This window comes from Amblyomma mixtum, chromosome 1 (assembly GCF_055824585.1).
Source record: "Amblyomma mixtum isolate Tamu chromosome 1, ASM5582458v1, whole genome shotgun sequence".
NCBI lineage: Eukaryota > Metazoa > Arthropoda > Arachnida > Ixodida > Ixodidae > Amblyomma > Amblyomma mixtum.
Genome location: NC_143012.1, coordinates 63,820,344 through 63,840,329, shown reverse-complemented (window position 1 = coordinate 63,840,329; position 19,986 = coordinate 63,820,344). Strand labels below are relative to the sequence as shown.

At 44.3% G+C, this 19,986-nt stretch overlaps 2 protein-coding genes and 1 pseudogene across 3 annotated transcripts in view; all 3 read left to right on the top strand.

Moving 5' to 3' along the window:
- LOC149366508 (5'-3' exoribonuclease 2-like) overlaps positions 1-19,008 on the top strand; it is a 67,735-nt gene extending 48,727 nt beyond the window's left edge. The window contains exons 19-26 of the mRNA XM_089571149.1: positions 58-108; positions 10,216-10,323; positions 12,469-12,558; positions 14,268-14,340; positions 15,231-15,314; positions 15,406-15,509; positions 16,880-16,959; positions 18,948-19,008. Coding sequence (XP_089427275.1) covers positions 58-108; positions 10,216-10,323; positions 12,469-12,558; positions 14,268-14,340; positions 15,231-15,314; positions 15,406-15,509; positions 16,880-16,959; positions 18,948-19,008 — 651 coding nt within the window. The remainder of the gene's footprint in view (positions 1-57; positions 109-10,215; positions 10,324-12,468; positions 12,559-14,267; positions 14,341-15,230; positions 15,315-15,405; positions 15,510-16,879; positions 16,960-18,947) is intronic.
- On the top strand, positions 2,185-7,525 carry LOC149366510 (uncharacterized). Its single transcript, XM_089547171.1, has 4 exons — positions 2,185-2,364; positions 3,811-3,933; positions 4,018-4,127; positions 5,216-7,525. Exons 1-4 carry the CDS (start codon positions 2,185-2,187, stop codon positions 5,445-5,447), a joined length of 645 nt encoding a protein of 214 aa, XP_089403297.1. The 3' UTR covers positions 5,448-7,525.
- Positions 7,524-9,021, top strand: LOC149366509 (uncharacterized; annotated as a pseudogene). The gene is made up of 3 exons (XR_016283203.1): positions 7,524-7,722; positions 8,201-8,286; positions 8,730-9,021. The product of XR_016283203.1 is annotated as an uncharacterized LOC149366509 (transcript).
- Positions 19,009-19,986: the final 978 nt, after the last annotated feature.

Here is a 19,986-nt window from a genome sequence, read left to right as displayed (position 1 = left end):
TCAAAGGGTTAAAGTGCGAAGAGACGTCGAAATAACAGCCGGCCACTTTTGGTGCAGGTTGCCGCGTATGTCAAAGGGCTCTGCTGGGTTCATCGGTACTACACCAAGGTAAGCGTTTAATCACGGAAAGTTTAAGTAAACCTGTCCCTTTGAAAAAAATATAATTTAGCTCCAAGAAAAAATATCGGCCATTTCTTAATTCTATTACAACCACAGTTCGAGCTGGGCATAAAGATGCGGCCTTGTCTTTGAGCCTCATCGAACTATGGATACCAAACTTGGCCTTATTATGACTGCACTTTTAGTGCGCTAGTCCTTACTGTGACCATTCCCAGAATTTAGTCTCCCTGAAGATTGCTGCTGTCAAACGGCCTACCTGAAACGTCGGGCAAGTGCGTTCATTTCGCGAGTGTCTTAACGCGAGTAAATACGGTACTTGAATGTACTGAAACATTCCATATCAGCGGTTCCATTTCAGTAGTTGGGTAGGTAGCTAGGCGGGTAGGTAGGTAGGCGGGTAGGTAGGTAGGTAGGTAGGTAGGTAGGTACACACTAAACAATTTCTCACCCTTAAGGGTGCAAAAAAGGGTGTGCCATAAATTTACACCCTATTTCACACCCTTTGAGCACCCTATTGAGCCGCAGCACCCTACAAGCAGGAAGCAAAGGGTGCATTTACCAGAAGGGTGTAAACGAGGGAGCAAGAAGGGTGCTACAACTAATGGGTGCTGAAGTGCTCACAAGGGTGTACATGGAACTGAGTATATTTATTAATGTACGGATAGATATAATCAAGATATAAGCAAATATCTAAACCAAAAACACGGCGAGAACTACAGCTGATATCCTTTGTACAGAATACGTATTTATTTGCCTTGCAGAATACCACAGTTTGCTTTGTCATTCCTTATTGTCGAAAATGCATAGCGATTATGTGTGCATATTACTCATGTAATTTATAGCAGCAGCAAATACAAGCGATAAATGTTTACACAGTGAACCACAAATCCTATAAATGTAAACAAACCAAATGGCTGACATGGCGGAGCGCGGACACGCGCGGAGCATGGAAATGACTTCCAAAAGGTGAACTGCTCAGTTACGTCTTTAAGTACTTTCGAGCTTAGCGAACATGGAACGCCAACCAGCAAGAAACACGCAACCCAAAATTACCGACGGTCGCGGGGAAGACCCTGCTACACCCTCGGCCGCTGCGGTTGGCTGCTTTTGAGATCGAGAGTACTAACTATCCACGACAGCCTCTAGTGTGAACAGATTCACACCAACAGTAACTTTTGTTAGCAGAACTAATTAAATATACTTTCTAGGTTTGGCATTGTGCACATTATTTTTTCGCGTCGCTTGTTTGTGGTGCGTATCTGGTGTCCAGAGTACGCATTCGGTTCGAGATCGAAGGCGAAAGTTCCCCTAACTCATTCGATGGTGAATGTCAATCGAACCTAATGACATTACATGTTCCCGTGTAGCAGTCGATTAATGACATTAGGTGCTAGTGTCATGCGACGAGAATTAATTCATGAGAATTAATCAATCAATCAATTAATTCATTAATGAGAATTAAAATTAATGACATTAAATTTGGTACTGCTCGAATCGTCTTAGCTTTGCAAGTGTGCCTGCGCAGTTAGAGCCTTAATACAGCGATAACACTCACCAAGCGCAACGCACCAACCCATGATTGGCCTTTCGAGAACAAAAAGAACGCAAGCAACGCAAGCTGGAAAGAAAACTCGTGAGAGGCCCTCGCCTGGCCACCCTCGCTGGGAGTCCTAGTCCTCTCAGTAAAGACTCAAACAAGTCCCATAATTGTCTATCAATTTTAAAACTTTTAAGTTGTTCTGACACCTATGAAGAAATTTGTAAAATGTTTGTACAGTTTTAGTGTGCCAAACTGCGTAGTTGTGTTTTTTTTTCTTCCCTATAAATGGCAGAAACATCGGCTTAGGCCTAATAGTTTGAAGTTTTTTTAAACTGCTAATATTGTTTGCATGCTGTGTGTGAGAAGTTTCGCGACTGCCTCTTGTTCTGCTACGGTCACGTGATGTTGTTTTCTTGGTGCCGTCGCCGCTTCAACAGATTGCTGCATCTGTCAGAGCCTGCTGTTTGGAAGTGCGTGCGACCGAAACGTTGCGTGCGACCGTGTGTGTACGATTCTGCCCCGCGATGCCGCGTTGCGTACCACACTTTGGTGTGGTCGGCGCGCGAACGACGTTCGCTACGAGCCTATACGCTTCAGGGCACGGTGGAATTCTTCAGGGCGACACCCTCAGCGCTCTCAAAGACGCAGTGTGCGCGTGCCCGGTTCTTGGCAGCAAATTGGACCTGGCGTCATGCTCGTTCCAGGCAAGTGCACGTGTGTTCCTTTGCTTGTTTTCAGCTGCGTTTGATAAGGTGGCGGTGTATGGAGTTTAACGTCCCAAAGCGACCGAGTTTTTGTGAGACTCCATAGTGAAGGGCCGCGGACAATTTCGACCACCTGTGGTTCATTTAACGCGCACTGACATCGCACAATACACGAGCCTCTAGCATTTCGCCTCCATCGAAATGCGACCGCCGCGGCAGAGATCGAGCTCGCGTCTTGTGGGTCAACAGCCGAGTGCAACACTGAGCCATCGCGGTGGCAGCCGATAAGGTAGCGTTACGCGGAAATACTGCCAACTGAGGCTTTTCGGCAAATGTTCGAATCCGGATGGTGTTCACATCGCTAAGAGAGGCATGGCATATTCATGCACGTGAGGACCAGAGCTATACAATTTGCAGTGGAATATATGGTTCGCGCCTGGTTCGCGTCGTGTTCCGCTTGGTAACCGTGCGGGCCGAGCTGTAGCTTTTACATTTGTTTGTGTAAGAGCACATGGCACATTTTGTTCTCTTCCTTTGTGTTCTTTTGCGCTATTCATGTGTAAGGATTACATGCAGCAGTTTTTATTTTTACTATGGCCTTACGAGAACAGGCACTGCTGAACTGTGCTATTATTTCTGGCGATGGTTGAAATAAACAGTAACTGGAGGGGCGCTAAACTTTTCGTTTTTCACAGTCTCGTTTCGGGCTTCGCGGCCGAAACCTATGTGCATGAACCTCAGGGCGACGGCGGCCAGCTACGATACGATGCGTTGCTGTCGAAGCGTTTTGTTCATGTCTCTTGTCTTGTAGCTTATTTTCTGAGTCTTCCAAAATTTCCCTATTCGCCCGGAGATAGTACCCATACGTAGTTTGACTAACCAGGCAGTCACCCTCTGACTGTACACGTTAACCATTTGCCATACTGCTGCTCCCCCTTTGTCTGGCTTTGCCTTAGCAGTCGCGCCGTGCAACCTAGCTGTCATCGCCGCTGCCTTGCACAGTCCGCAATGGACATAATATTCGATTTGCCGCGGCTGTGAAGCATAACCGAGAAAAAAAAAAGAAAATATAACTATGTTTGTCAGTAACAAAAGGCTGAAACACTTCTTGTGGGGCTACGTGCTAGCACACACAAGAGCGAAAGGCATTTCATGCCCAGTACAAGCACTTCATCCACTTTGCTGATTTTTGTAGTGGTCGGTGGAGGATCGCTCACCATGCAAATGCATATTAGTGATTTTGCTCATATCAGAATAAATTTAGTGTACATTACTGGTCTGTTTTCTAATCCGTGTGCATAGCTCTGCTCTTGCACATTTACTTTGTTTTGCTGTACTAGGCAACGGAGGCAGTGACGGCGGTCCTTGCCGCACCAACTTGTCTTGCATGGAGTTTCCTGAGACTCGTGCACAGTATAAAAACCAATTGTTATTTGCCGTTTCCAGATTTTGGACAAGACGTTTGATGAATACGTCAACCTTTCTGCTGAGGACAGTATCCCAGATTTGTCCAAAATTCAGCTACGTGCACATGTCAGTGAGCAGCAGTGTGCATCGACATCTTCAGAGGTATTTGGATTCAGTAGTCGTGTAGTCAGTGAAATCACAACTCAGTTTCGAATTCATGAATGAGCTGTTGGCTTTTTCTTGCAGCCCACTGTGTCTGACAGGACTCTGGCCAGTGGCGGAGATGACCACGAAAACAGGACTGTGGCCAGTGGCAGAGATGACCACGAAAATGGCCTTGATGTGTCCTTCAATCTGTAAGTGCATAGAGCGGTACAGTATGATCTCAATAATGAGCCTCACAGTATCGCAAATTAATATTTGTTTTGCCTGTTAACCATGTAGTAAAGAAAAATTTATTTAGTGTAAAAACAGAGAAGTCGGCCTGATGGTACATATCTATATATCAACCTACTACTCTGTGCTGGAGCGTGGAAGAGGAAAAGAGGGTTCAGAAACAAATGAACAATACACTGTAGCATGGAAACTGAAACCACACCTATCCGTTATGGCTAACGACATTTGCCTGCTGCTCACTTTATCGGTGCTTGCAGTGTGCACTTTTCAACTAGCAGTCATGGCGGTGCTGATGTCAGGATAATGCTTATTGCTCACTGTCGTGTTCGCTGCTCCCATGCTTATATTGCCGCCGTTTCAAGTAAAACTTCTCTACACATCAGATTTTAAAATTCATACACAGTACACTTGTGGTACGAAATTTTATGAATTCGAATCATATCGAAATTTGTGACAGACGTGATTGTATCACCGAGATTCTGCTTGGATGTAATTCTGCTTTCCTCATCATAACACTGGCTTTGAACATTAAGATTCTTAAAGTCCGAGCGTCATAAATATTCTGAAGCACAACACGCTTCACATAGGCATCCACTATGGCCTTTTGTTGCATTTAGAATAGAGGCTAACTTCAGAATACTATCCAACAAATCCATGAGAATGTTCATTACTGATCTTATGCATTTCAGTTCCTCCTAATTTATATACTAGACTAGTTCTGGAACCTTGACAGTGAATTTAGTGTTGGAATTGGCTGGTAGAGACATGCTACTCAATCTTACACAGAAGGCGTACAATTAGGGTGCAGTAGTACAGCGGGAGACAATTTCTGAGACGAAGGAGCTTAAGAGTTCAGATAAAGCAGCTCCTTCTTCAAGAGTAATCGAAGGCATGCTGACGGAGGTCTCTCCTCTTGTGTTAATGATGAAAGTTCTATAGATGTTCTGGTTGTTTTCTCTTGATATCTTCTTAAGATGCATGTCTGATGAAGCGTCAGTCTGCAGTTTTTATAGCATTTGCAGTGTATAGAAAGATTGCTCCTCCCCAGGCAAAAAGCCTCCCCAGATGAACTGCAAATGCAGGAAAGGATGTCGCTGACTTCCCGCCATAGGATTACCGAGCTTTCAACAAGTACTGTTCAAGAGGCAAAGGAGAAATACCCTTACTTAAGGAACTTTGAAAAGCTATGTCAACTCTTCCTACTATATTTGAGAGACAGCATTTACATTATTTTAGGCTACTTCTTAGGTGAGGCAGCATTTGTTGAAAAAGTAATATAGGTTCTGTGACTGGTCGAAAAACAAATTTTTAATGCACACTAAATGCGAGTGATTGAGTAAAACTTGAAAAAATGGAAGAAAAAATGCCAATTTTCGAAGCTGAATTTTCTGCACAGTAGCACCTCACAGTACGCACTATAAAATTTTGTCTAAATGAGCTGTTTGGGAATCAACCATCCACATCGTGGCAATGTCTTTGTAGCAAGCAACTGCTGACATCAGTCATGTGTCGGCTACTCCTGATTCCAACGTTATCTGTGTTGTGAAAAAAAAACTGGTCGCAGTTTGGTAATGTGCACACTGAGCTGCTCTACGGGGGGAATGCATACAAAGCGTTGTGTACCGGTTGCTCTCGAGCCTTAATGCAAGAAAAGGTGCATGAGCATACATTTTTTTTACCCAGCGATGATGTCATAGTGATGCAACAATTTTGTTACTGCTGTAGTTGGACTCTAGTGACTACACTTATACTAGCAGTTCCTGCATTTAGCTGTTGTGTGTTTCTTAAGCCAGGGCTCACTGCTTACCTCCAGCGGGGGATGCACTATGGGTAATTTATGCTGATGTCGCACATTCAGGCGACTAATTAAGTAGTAATCACTGGGCAGGTACTAACAACATATAAAGCAAGAACCATGCAGGTGGTAATCAGGTTGTAAGCTTGGACAGTAACAGGGGGGGGAAGGGGTTAGCCCATGAAGGAAGACACACCCTACACACCTTAGCGTGGCAACGTTTTAAGATGCAAAACCAAGTGAAACAAAACGAAGCATATCAATGAAAGCAGCTCGAACTACCACGCTGTTTTGACTTTGCCTAGCCGAAGAAATGATTGCTATTTTTTAATGTGAAAGCATTTATTTCTTGGCTCATGACGCGGTGTTCTGTGCATCGAGTGTGTGAACAGAAAGTGTGCACTCCTAGTTGGAGAGCAACATGGGTCACACCCTATGGGTGCTTGTGGCAAGAAGAGCCACTTGCCAATGCATTGGCGCTTCGCTTAAACGCTGCCCCACTGTGCTGGCAGTGGCATGAGCACTCACCGGCGTCTGTGAACGTTCAGCAGAGACTGACTAATTATGCATTTAGTATGGGGATTGGCCCATGGAGGAGCTCTGAATAGTGTGCGGTTTGGTGGCCACTGCGAACTAAATTGCACAAATGCACCAACAGAAACAGCAGTAGTGCACATTGCTTTCGCATTTCTCCACTAAAGCAGACTTCAGTGCCCCCGGTATACTCTTTTGATTATGAGATTGAACCTTCTTAAGCAAGTCAAGTCTTTGAAGTACAAGGTAGTGGAGGGCTCCGAATTAATTTAGGTCATCTGGGATTCTTTAACATAATTCACATCCCATAGCAGACGGACGTTTTTCCATTTCGCTTCTATTGAAATACAATCACAGTGGCCAAGGTCGAACTGCCGACCTTGGAATCTGCGGCCGAACGTTAGTCACTGAACCGTCATACCTGGTAGATTGATGCCATGCTTTGCGTCAACTGCATTCTATGCATTGTTACTAACTTTTCCTGAAAACGATTTGCAGCACTTTTGCTCTGATGTCAACAAAATTCTTTACTTATTTCTGATTTTCAAGATAAGTTTGTTGAATGAAAATGTGCTTTATCGTTTTTTCCCCCTAATGTTGCATTCTTCTGGGGAAGAAAACAAAAAATAGCTGTTTTCTAACTTCCAAAATTTCTTGAGATTTCACATCTCTTCTGTGCACTCATGTTCTGTTGTACTACAAGAAAACTCAGCTACTGCTTCCAAAAAATTGATGTGGTGAAAAAGTTAGTGCTCAAATGCATTTGGGCAGAAGACCCATTAGCTGTGCCACGAAGGCTGTGCTTGTGCCAAGGTTAAACTGTCAGCATCATAACTTTTGGTTTTCTTTCGTGTGTGACTCGAAATTTTCAGGCTCAAGTACACCTTCAGAAATAAGGTGGTGTTAGTATTTTGTGAGGTCAGAGTGCTCATTTGAACTGTGCATTCGTCAGTTCCTTGCCTTATATTCAGTAGATGCCATGATAAAGTAAAATCACCGCTTTGTATGCGTTGCTGTTTTGTTGTAAAGCACTTTTACATACTTTTTTTTTCAGTTTTGCAGTGACTTTCAGAGATTGACGAAGGTCAGCCCTTCAGCTTGCATAGCAGAGGGGATTGACAAGATTATAAAATCAGCCCAAGTGCAACTCATTCCTTGCGAAGCAAGCATAATGGATTCTCTCCGACGTGCTGGAGAAATGGCACCAGAGAGGCTGCGAACGCGATGTGAGTAGTGTTACAAAGGCTTTATTGCTATACTTCAGACCTACACTCTGTGTCAAATTATTTTTGCAGGGTTTCATCTTATAGGCATAGCATTAGACTTCATCTGTGTTTAAAGGTTTGGTTCTTTCGAGGTTTGCAACTCGTATCTGGTCCTGCATGGAAAGAATTTGATGGCATGTTGCTTAGTCTGCGGAATAGAAAACTGTTGTAATATAGCACAATTATATGTGTAAATAAGGAATGTTTTTAGCTGTGTCAAGCACTAGACAATATTTGAAGACCCGTTGGAATGGCCGTCAAGATAGAGCAGACTTAAATAAGATAATGTTAACCTAGCAGCAATGTTTCATTACTTGTGGGCACAGAAGATTACAAACAACTCACTTTCTAAACAGCCTTTGTCATATAATTAGGGAACTTTAAGAAGATACTAAAAAAGTGCATTCAAACATTCCCTATAAATGTTTTGCTTTTGCAGACATCCTAACAGTCGCAGTTGTGCGGATAATTTCTGCAAGTGTTAAAGAGATGAATGGGCTCTCAGCTTTTTTTGTGCGAGAGAAGGTAAGTTTCTTAATTTTGTGCTGCTAGAATGCGTGTGTACTATACTAATTTGCTTTGCTGAAAACATTGGTCTAAGACGTTGCTGAGCTTTAATCTGATACATTAAACAGGAGAAGCCTAATATCAACGTAATTACTTTAGTGTAATGGTTTAAATTTTGTTAGCAAATGTGTTATAAATATATAAAGGTAATAAAGTTGTCATCTAAGAATTGTGAGTGCTGCTGGCTATGGTCCAAAAGTTAACATTGCGTATAAACGAAAATTGCATGTGTAAATATGAGACAAGCCATTTTGTACTGTTAACATTCTTTGTATTGTATTGAAAAAATGTATAATGTACAGACAACTTTATGAAGAGGGTGACTTAAGCATGGAGAGATGGGATTGAATTAATCCCTCATGGGCTGTTTCTAATAATGAAATATTTTCTTGCCACAACAGGACTTGAGCGTTCCGGCAACGCCATGTATAATTTTCACTGGACAGCAGATTGAAGAAGCAGACATTCTTCATATTAAGGTGGATCGGGAGAAACTTCATGGTCAAAAGCGCAGAGGAGGGGCTGGCGGCTGTTTTATCGGCCAACTGGCTCTTCAGTGTCCAGTACGAACGCAAGCTCTGCAACACGCCTGTAGTGTTAGAGCGCCTTTTTCTTGGCCTCACACTAAGCACACCAAGAGTAGTGGCTACTAAGTTTCTCAATAAAGTCACAAAAAGTGTGTAGTTAAGTATAGTCATGGTGATGTGTATTTTTCTGTGATATGTAGACGCATTGTGTGAAGTGTTTTATTAGTGTTTTTAATAAATTTGCTCTGCTATGCCAAAACTATAGCCTCATATGCACTCACTCATGTGCACTCTGATATGCATATATACAAGGCTCCGTGTGCCGCACATGCCTCAAATGAGGAAAATGTGGCCCTGCTGTATGATGGGTTATCTGTCTGTGTTGTCAAGGAAGTGTATGTTACTATTGAAGTGGTCAGCATTGTTTTCCGTAATGAATTTTTCCTTGCAGGCATGTCTGGATGGTGACCAAGCATATCCGGCACATGCATGTGTGCATGGAGGTGCCCTCGATTGGCATGCATGTGATCCAAAAAACTGGGTAGCTATAGAACATTATGCAATGTGTTGCCAGCAGTGGCCTGTCAACCAGCATTGTCTGCAGATTCGATCATTTTACATATATGGACGCATTTGCTGTCTTGCATCAATCCTAGCCTATTGCTTGTTCGGTGAATCAATGCGGAGCACCCTTTCAACACCCATTTTGAAGGGTGTTATGGTTAAAATAGCACCCTTTAGTAAGGGTGCAACCTTTACACCCTTCAAAATTTCATGCTGTGCACCCTTTCTTAAGGGTGCTGATGTCTGCACCCTATCTCAGCACCCTTTTTCGAGCACCCATTTGGGTGCAAAGGGTGTTCGTCTGGGGACAAACTGATTTGCACCCTTAAGGGTGAGAAATTGTTTAGTGTGTAGGTAGGTAGGTAGGTAGATGGGTAGACAGGCCGGTAGGTAGGTAGGTAGGTAGGTAGGTGGGTGGGCGGGCGGGTGGGCAAGTGGGTAGCTAGGCGGGTAGGTAGGCGGGTAGCTAGGCGGGTAGGTATGTGGGTAGATAGGCGGGTAGGTATCTGGGTAGATAGTTGGCTATGTAGGTAGATAGGTAGGTTGACCGTTCACCTTGTGTTTGGCGTTGTTTGGCCTGAAATGTCCCTGCGCCATTAAAACTCACCATAATCATAGGTGGGTTAGGTGGGTAGGCAGGTGAGTAGGTAGGTAGGTCACTGTGGCGATGAGCACTGTTATATCATCCCAGTGGCGTTTAGGATAACTTCGGTGGAGCTCAAAACGATACTGCACGCTGAACGTGGTACAAATTCCATCTTTTTTTCTGATTTTTTTCCACATGTCTCGATAACAGGGCTGTGCTTCCTGGAAATGGTTCTACCCCTACTACTACGCGCCTTTCGCGTCTGATTTCGTCGACTTGGGTGACTTGGAGATAACCTTCGAGGAAGGAACCCAACCTGTGAGTCCATGCCATGCCTGTATTCCAGGGCACATCTCGTGACAAGTAATAGCGCCCACACTGGGGCTTGCGAGTGCCATTGCGTCATCAGGGAGCGCTCGGAGATTTAGTTCATGTCCGTTATTTAAAAGGAACGTCAAAAATGTACGTTGACCACGCTCGCCAGTGGTCTTAATTTGCGCTGAGAAGTAAGGTCAGAACATTGATATTTTACAATATTTTAGTTTATATCCCGTCCTTTTCAGTGTACACTCCGCGAGCTATACATGTTTCATCGTACACTATGCAGATTTTATGCACGTCTGGTCTGTGCAAGATTTTTTTTTGTTTAAAATCGCCTTTATGGCATGTCGGGCCATAAAGGCAGCTATCACTGTCTCATGAAATAAAAATAGCGCACAAGGAACACAAGGGACGGAAAGGAAACGAGGCAGACAAGCGCTAACTCGCAACTGAGGTTTATTGCTGACACGCGCAATATAAGGTAGTCACTTTAAAAAAAACATAAAAACAAAAACAACCACACGCAGTCCCTCCTCGAAAGACCAAGTCAGAGGGAAAAAAATGGAATGGAAGCATCAGGCGCCACTTGTCAGCGTCGTTTCCTTTCCGTCCCTTGTGTTCCTTGTGCGCTATTTTTACATCATGAACGCTATCCAACTTGCCCAACTTTCGGCTGTGCTTAATATCACTGTCACGAAGTTATTTACTCGAAAACTTCGGATCTGTTTACGTCTGTAGCCATCGAGTGATCTACTCTATTCATAAAAGATTATCGGCACCAAAACTTCACCTCCATTCAAAGATTATCCCTGGTCTTTCTTCCTACAAACGACATTGAGAACAAAATACGTGGTGCTCATCGGCCACTGACTTCGAAAAGCGATGCTCGTAGACTTTCTAGTATCACAATAGTGCAGCCCGAAAGTGATGACGCGAGTTTCGCCTCGCAGGCAGTAAAATATCGTAAACTCCTGCTACAGCACTCTGCCTTCAAAAATGAAAATTAGCGAAGTGGGGTATGACGTACCTTTTGCCGACATATAAACGATAGCCCCCGTTTGTTCCATGAGCCAGGAGGACAGATCTTGAGACTCAATAATTTTATCTAGCGATTTCAAGAGGAAAATTGCACCGTTTGTAAAAAACATTGGTGCCTGCCGAGCCCAATAAAAGTTACAGAACACTGACCAACAAACGACAAATTTCTCAGCCGTTTTTGTCGGAAAAAATTTCTCGGTTTTATGGTATTTTTGTAGTACTATAAATATTTCTGTATTATATTTTTGCAATAACTAAACAAAACTCTGACGTTACTACAAGAATTTATATTGTTAGAAGCCCATGGGAAAGATCTCTTGTGACGAGAGGAAATATATTAGTGTGAAAGCACTCATACGATCGTCACAGCCGAGCAGAAATCTTGCTTGTGCATCTTTCTAGTGTATCGCTCGTTGCCATAGCAGCTCTGACACCAGGTGGCAAGAATTTGACCCGGGCCGCCCCTGAAATTTGGTCTTGGGCGATTTCGGCCAAAATCAGTGAATTTGGCGCGCGCCACTACCGAAATTGGACCTTAGTCGATTTCGACCAAAATCGATGTCCAACCATAAGGAACCATGCCCGACACGATGACGACCTCCAAATTTGACCTGCATCATTTCCCCCCCCCCCCCCCCAAAAAAAAAATTGCCCGGGGCGCCCCGAAAATGTAGTTCACGGCTTTTAGAGGCAAATTTTGTCGAGCCACAGCTAGCGGCCTCCTTGTTCACTCAATCTTCTTAACCTCTTCTTAGAATCCTTTCCGTAGCCCTTAAGGACAAGCGGTTATCCTGCATTCGCATTACATGCCCTGCACAAGCCCACTTCTTCCTCTTGATTTCGACTAGAATGTCACTAACCCGTGTTTGATCCCTGACGCACTCTGCCCTCTTCCTTTCTCTTAGCGTTACACATATCTTCTTTCTTTCCATAGCTAGCTTTGTCTTTTTTTTTTTTTTTTGAGGATCAAGCTTTTGCGACGTCCGAAATATGGGGTCTACTGCTCTGATGATAAAACAAGTCCTAATTTGGAGGAGTTTACAAGTTTGTGGTTGTTGGGCTTTGGGTTTCACTGGCGTTTTTTTTTTTTTTCATCTCGCGCAGCTGAAACCGATGGAGCAGCTGATGAGCGTCTTACCGACTGCCAGCAACCACCTCCTTCCCGAGCCTTTTGCTGACCTCATGGAGGACCCGGTGCGCTCCTATCTTTTCTTCAGCACGACGCAGCCGACCATGTTAGAATATTCGGAGGCAGCAAGGAGCAGCTAATTTTAGGGCTCATGTTCACAGCGCCAGCTCAGAAAAAAACACTGAGCCGTTTGCATATTTGCGGACGACGACCGTAAGACAGCGTCCCACTTCTGCCCGGAGTGTTGAACGTGGTTCTCTTATGGGAAGCTCCTGTGGCACTCGAAATGAAAGGCCACGATTATCGAGAAACGGCGTTTTCTTATGAAGAACTCGAAATTAAAGGCTTGCAATTGTACCAAAAAAAAAAACTAGAGACGTATGGAAATGATGATAACTGGGAGTTTTAAACAGTAAGAAAGAAGGCATTGTTGATTAGAGGACTAAATCGCGTGAATGTTTTCCTAGAAGAAATAAACGGGAGAAAATTGACTCCTCCCAAAGGAAGTAAAAACTCTCAAGGGCTGACGGAGATTAGGATGGGGAGATAAGATAAAAAAGTGGTTCAGACTATTGCCAAGATTTTTAAGGGAATCCCGAATATACGGTAGATTTTTTAAGAAGGGAGCCATTACACATAAGTTAACTTTAGCATACCGTGTGCCGTGTTATCGTTATCGTTATCGTTAACGCAGTGCAGGGAACCCGCGCACCGTTACTGTACAAATGCTGATAGCCTTGATAACGCCAGATGGCGCTAGGTGCTTGGCAGCTGCGAACAAGCCTGTCAAATTCGGACCAATCAACGCTTGCGCATTGCCTTCGGGCGGGCTCCCGGTACCCCGGTAGCGGTGCCACGGTACACGGTATCCTTGAGGTATCTATTAGCATCCACCAAAGTGCAGCCTACGGCCACAAAGGAATGGAAAGGCAAATGGAGAAAGAGGCGCTTTCGTTCCTATCTTTCTCAAGCACGCTGTGGAAAATCGCGGGCCGTGTTCACAACTGATCGGCTCAAGCTGCGAATGTGAGCAACTTCGTTGTTGAACCAAGCGGCTACCACGAGACGGCGCTACAGGCATTTCTTTCCACGCGCTCCCTTATTCCTGACGGCATCTTTCAGAGGCTGTTTCCTCGCAAATCGTAGGTACTCGCGCACCCAGAAGTTATTCGAGTGACTAATGGAGCGGAGAAGTCTCAGATATTTCTGTAGCGAGTAAAGTTTTGATGTGGGAAAAACAGATGCGCTTATGCAATGTTGTTGTGACTTTTGTTTAGGGAAAGATGGGGAAGGCTGAGTTTGCAATTGAAAACCGCAGTGCGCAATTAACTAATCGAAGCACACGCAAAAAGCCTGAAACTTCGTTACATTTTGCATAGCGTGAGCAAGGGTGCCTCCACCCATCGCACAAATGCGTACTATCGCGGGAAAACGTAACCGACGCCCACTTCAACTTCCGATCACTGCCACTATGCGTGGGGGCGGCACCTGGCACAGCACTTCTGGTGTCGAGACAGGCGCAGTGAGTTCTTCCCGAAACCTGAAGTTCTTTGTCAAATGGCGGCCCCACGAAGAGTGTGGCACGGGTCGGAACTTGAAAGGGGGTCTCCTACTTTTGCCCATGATTGTACATCAAGTCAACCTAGTGGACCATACCAACCGTCATTGCGATCTCTGTATTGCAAGTGATCTCCTCTGCGTCTTAGTAATCAAGTGTAGCCTGTGCTGCCGGCCGAAGAGTCTAAACCAGTTTTCCGTGCTCTGTTGTTCTTAGGCGTCCCCCGTCATCGATTTCTACCCGTGCTCCTTCCAGGTCGACCTCAACGGCAACAGATACCACTGGCAAGGTTGGTCTACGTTCCCTCCTGACCTCTTCTTGTTGACCTTACCCCCGCCTTTCGTCTGACACGTGACTCATTATTCCCACGTTGGCGCTTTGCCACCGTGGACCTTTACAGTTTCTTTCTGGAACAGCCTGCGCTGGAATGAAGCCAGCAGTTTCTGAAACTGGGGAAAGCTTTGGGAAGTTTTAGGTGCTTTCCTGTTTTGATTTTCCAAAATTGTAAGAGGAAGGAGAAGGCGTGATAGCTGCCACCACCTTGGCTCAGTGGGTGGAACACTGCAGGCGGCGTGCCCAGTCGCTGGTTCAGCTTCCACCAGCGGCATGGTTGGTGTTTTTAGCGCGAAAGCAGTCCCCGAGCCCATTGAACGTGGGCTTCCGTACGCATCGGTACATAGCTGCTTTCTTGCGTGAAAGGACCGCCTGCCCGCAACTAGGCACGGCCGAAACCCAAAACGCGAAGTCAAGATAACTGCTGGTCCTTAAGGGTAAGGAGCGGATTCCAAGCGAAGGCAAGCGTAGCAGGGGAAGGCAGAAAGTTAGGTGGGCGGATCTTCATGCTGGGAAGCAGAGGAACCCCCCAGAGGGCATTCCTGTCTCCTTCCTATTTAATATTACCTTCATTTCACGCAAACTGGCAGCAATCACGGCGCTGCAGCACTCCCTGTACGCCGACGACATCACGATCTGGACTAGCATAGGTAGTCACGGCGATACAGAATCCAATCTGCCGCAAACTAGCGACGTTGTGTCCGCTAAAGCCCAAAGTATAGCAGACCAAAGGAATAGAAAAAAGTAGGCATGAATTAAGGAGGTTCCGCCACGTTGAATTCAGACCGCAGACTCTGGTCAACAAAGCTGCCACGAGAGCAGATAATTAATCAGCGTTTTGCGCAGGCGTCGTCAAGTTGCCGTTCGTGGATGAGAAGCGGCTGCTCGACACTATGGACTTGCTCTACCCCCTGCTCGGCAAAGAAGAGAGTGAGGGCTCGCAGTCGCTTATTTTTCCCTTCTTCAGCAACATGGTAACTCGTTCCTTCTTTGATGACAATGCTTGTTTGTCGCTTCGCAGCGAACCGCAACACGGACGGAGACGACGTTCTATACTTCCGCGAGGGGCACTCCGGTTACGACTACGTATCTTCTTTATACGAAGGCAACGAAGACTACGACACGGTACGACGTTAATGCGCAGCCCCTCTCAACCATTTCGCCTGCTGTGAAACTGTGCACTTAGCCTCAAGAATTCCGAGAATCATGCATAACAAAGTTGTAGTGAATGACGCGGGTTAATGACACCCTAGTCGAAATCGAGCGGAAGAAATGGACAGGGCGTGTAACGCGAAGTCAAGATAACTGCTGGTCCTTAAGGGTAAGGAGTGTATTTCAAGGGAAGGCAAGAGTAGCAGGGGGCGGCAGAAAGTTAGGTGGGCGGATGAGATTAAGAAGTTTGCGGGGATACGGTGGCCGCAACTGGCAAAGGACAGGGTTAATGGAGAGTCTTTGGAGAGGCATTTGCCCTGCAGGGACATAGTCAGGCTGATCATGATGATGATCCAGAAACTTTACTGTTGTGAACGTTATGAGCGCGAAAACCTTCTGCAACTGGCCAAAGTTTCTACAAAAGGGGCTTGCAATCTGGGCATGTGAATACGCACTTCTGTAGAGGCCATTGGTTGGTGGGCCTTCTCTGAAGTGCATTTGCCACTTCGATCTTGAAATGTGTCCGACTATATATTTCAGAGCCCCGTTATACTTATTATTGGTGTAATATTAGAAGTCTCGTTGGGAAAAAAGTGTGTCGTCGGTCATAAAATTCACTGAGCGGCTGGAAAAAAGTGACGTCACCAGACGGATAATTTGCATTGGCTGAAGAAAAATGAGGTTACCAGAACGGAAGTGGTAAAGGCGTCAACAGCTTCTAATGTTATCGCATTGTCTGCAAATAATCTAATAGGTGTCCGTGTGAAATTTCACGGTTAGCGTCAATGAGAGAACTATAATGTCATTTGGTAACAGGTTCGTAGAAGAGGACAAGCTCAGTTTATCCGCCTGTTAACATCCACATTTGAACGCGTTTTATGGGCGTTCTGCACAGTAAAAAAATGAAGGAGGGGCAGGCAAGAACCCTCACTCATTTGGCCTTCAACAAGAAGGCTTTTCTTCGTCTGGAGAAATGAAGACAAGGCCTCTTGTTTAAAAGTTGTCAGAGGTCGAAGGCTTTTCACTGGCGCCTTGTCCACATTGTGCTGTGGAGAACTTCTACTTTCCCACTTATTTATCTGCCTTGATAGTTTCCGCTGGGATGTTCTTCCTGTACAGTTCCAGCAGAACATGAATGGACACATTGGTCGTTTTCAAACTACGCCGTTGTGTCGCCGACAGATGTTCTGTGGATGTTGCATGCTCCCTTTCGCGCGCGCAGGTAGTTAATATTTCAACAGTCGCATAAAAATAAATGCGCTTGTTTTATTTTAACAACGCCTGATTGTTGTTACAAATAAAATAGTAGAAGTAACTGCGATAACGCCAACTATTATTTGCAGGAATTTGACCTAGACCCGATGTATTTCGGCGGTACTGGAGGCAAGATTCGTCTGAGTCGCAATGTAGTTCCTCCGGGGAAGTAAGTCGCAGACGGCTTTTTTAAATATTTTTCAGTGAATCTGGTAATGTTGCTCCGAACAGTAATTAGCTGCCACTCCTTTTTTTCTTTTTTATTTATTAATAGATAATACTTCCACATTGGAAATAAAGATAAATATTATTTTACAGGCCTGAAAATGGCATTTAGTAAGGCGGACCAAAATATACACACGAAAAAGGAAAGTACTTAAGCCTATTGCAATGCACTTGCTGAAAGCGCCTGCTTGTAATGAATGTCTTCTAATTTTATTCAAATCAGGCAATTTAGGTTCACGTTGTACAATATAATTCAACGCAATAACACTCCTTTTCCATCACGACATGACTGGAAGTTGTCATAATTTCAACAGAATATTTTATCGAAAACATCCCGTCAGGGCAAAAAATCAAAATAGCAGTACATGCGCAATACCAAGCGCATTAAATTGTGAATGAAACATATCTTAACAATATATTCAGTAAACCAGATCTCACCTGGGAAAACATACCAACAGAACTTACATTACCGACTTTTGAAACATTTTGATGCATAAAAATAATGTGTCACGCACAATTCAGCAGTATCCTTTTGCTTAGTTTATTTATTAGCAAGGCTGTTCTAAGCTAGGCTTCTTTTTTTTTTGAACAACTTAGAAAGAATGAACCTCTATTTTTTATTCCCAGAATAACGTGAAACTTTGACTATATAGTTCACACGTGCGGTTGTTATGGCATATAGTTCACGCGTGCAGTTGTTATCGTATTTGCAACAGGTTTCAGAAGCTTGTTTCCTTTTTTTTTTAACATTGATCAGCCATTCTACGCTAGCTTCAACAGTTAGTTTCTGAACCATCACAATGACATACGATTCATGTATTTTCGCAGAGAAGCTGCATATGTGCACGATATTATTCAGCGTTAACGTCACCCAGGGTTGCCGTTGGGAATTTTTCAAAAAGAGCCAGGACTGAAGCTAAAAGTAGCCAAAAGTAGCCACTCCACCTGATCTTGGCGCCAAATTTGTAGCCAAGTAGAAAAGAACCATTATTATAAGCAACTTTTATTAATGAACAATAAATATTATCATTTTGAATCAACACAAAAACACAGAGTAAATAAAGAGCACGGAATTTTGGGCCTCTTGCTCGGCCTTGAAGTATCAGGTACGTTGCAAATAAATAAAAGTTCAGTCCGCGTAGTTTATCTAGAGTAGATAGTATTCTTGCCGGAGTAATTTTGGGCACATTCTATTAAACAACTCAGCAGGAACGTTAAACGATGATGCTGTTTTTTCTTGGCGTCGTAGCCCAAATTTGATTCACGGAATCGCCATAAGCAAGTCCAGCTTCATTTTGTTACGGATCTCTGTTTTCGTCAAGTGCGCGCAAGAGAACGCGCGCCCTGCATCAGCATTAGAAATTGGAAGGGTCAAAGTTTTCAGTGCTCCTTGCGCCAGGTGTTGAAAAGGGCATTCGCCGCAAGTGTCCTTGTACGATGCCGCTGCGTGCCAGAAAGTCAAACATGATCTGCGATCAAGTGCACCGCTAATTCTCTGCTGCTGGCGTATTTCAGACTCCAGTTCGTTGGAGGAATATATGCGTCGAGGACGCGCGCGCGCATCAAGGCGACCAGGACAGCAATGAGGACAGCAAAGCTTGGAAATAATTGTTCTTTTCTGTTCTTGCTTGCTATTGTATATGCAATTGGAACAAAAATGGCTAGTAAATGCGCCAAAATAGAAGTTCAAAGTAGCCAGAAAGTAGCCAAGGAGCCAGCGTGAAATTTTCATCGCCAGACGGGGTCGAAAGTAGCCAATTTGGCGCAAAGTAGCCACCAACGGCAACCCTGACGTCACCTTAGAATTACAGCGTTTATGCGTTTTTGTTTGCGTTCATTATAATTTTTCATTGTTGCTGACGCAGTCATCAAATGCTCACTGACCAGATCTGCTCAGTGTGGATCGCAACTTTTCTGACACATTTTTTTCAGTAACATGCAGTCCGTGGTTCAAGGCGTGGACGACATTCAGGGATGCATGGTTACATGGTAAACTGGTGCTCGTTCCTCTATAAAATGTAGACGCCGAGTCACGCGTAAAAAACGAATTAGTTCTTTCTTCTCTGCGTATAGGCATCATTTTAAAAATTTACGTTCATCCATGAAATGTATAGCACTCCCGAAACATTTTAGCGCCACTCAGACGCACTAATAACCTAAACAAATCATCAGGGTTGTCCTGAAATTCTAGTAATGACGGTGATGATGATGATGTCCTAAGGCTTAATGGCACATGCCCACGGCGGGAGATTGGCCAGGGTGCATAGCGGATACCTAGTACCTAGTACCTCGCTGGGTTGGAAAAAATGACGAAGGGGAAGCGTGGATGCGAAGAAAGAAAGAAAATAAAAAGGAAAACAAATTTTATATTATAATGTACCGTCCCTGCTCTGCTCAAGCTTAAAACTGCCTCTCATACGCGCAATGTCGAGCCGGTGAAAACTACGTCACCTTAAGTAGTGATTAAGGTGGCTGATACTGCATACTTTGTCTCCTGTCACTCTTTAGTCACTGGTCCAGGGCCCCTTTAAGCATTGATTTCATAGCAAAAGCGCTTGCTCCAACCATAGAGTTTCTTACTATTACCTAGAGGGAAAGCTGGCAAGCCGTCTATGGGAGATTGCATGGAGACCCCTCGTGACCACTTCAGCCACCATGGGCGCTCAAAGCATCATGGGGCGGTGAGCTACTTGTTGCGGAACTGCAACTTTTGGCCAAAAAATAATAGAAAAATAAAGCTGTTTGATAACTACAAACGTCCTAACATTCAATATCTGGTCTAATGATTGCAACAAACGAGCAGAAAAGCATTTAAGTGCAAAGTTTGCCCAAAATAAGAGACGACTCGCTCTCCTATTGGCCAAGTATTGAACATTATAAAAACTAATATTTCGTGCTCAACAGGCGCGCTTTTAAAAGGAAATATGTTTTTTTTAAATGTTGTTGCTTAAATACTTTAAAAAGTTTTTAA

Coding starts and splice junctions, on each gene's coding strand:
- LOC149366510 (XM_089547171.1), top strand. CDS start 2,185: ATGCCGCGTTGCGTACCACACTTTGGTGTGGTCGGCGCGCGAACGACG. Junction 2,365..3,810: donor TGGCGTCATGCTCGTTCCAG/GCAAGTGCACGT, acceptor TGCCGTTTCCAG/ATTTTGGACAAGACGTTTGA. Junction 3,934..4,017: donor GTGCATCGACATCTTCAGAG/GTATTTGGATTC, acceptor TTTTTCTTGCAG/CCCACTGTGTCTGACAGGAC.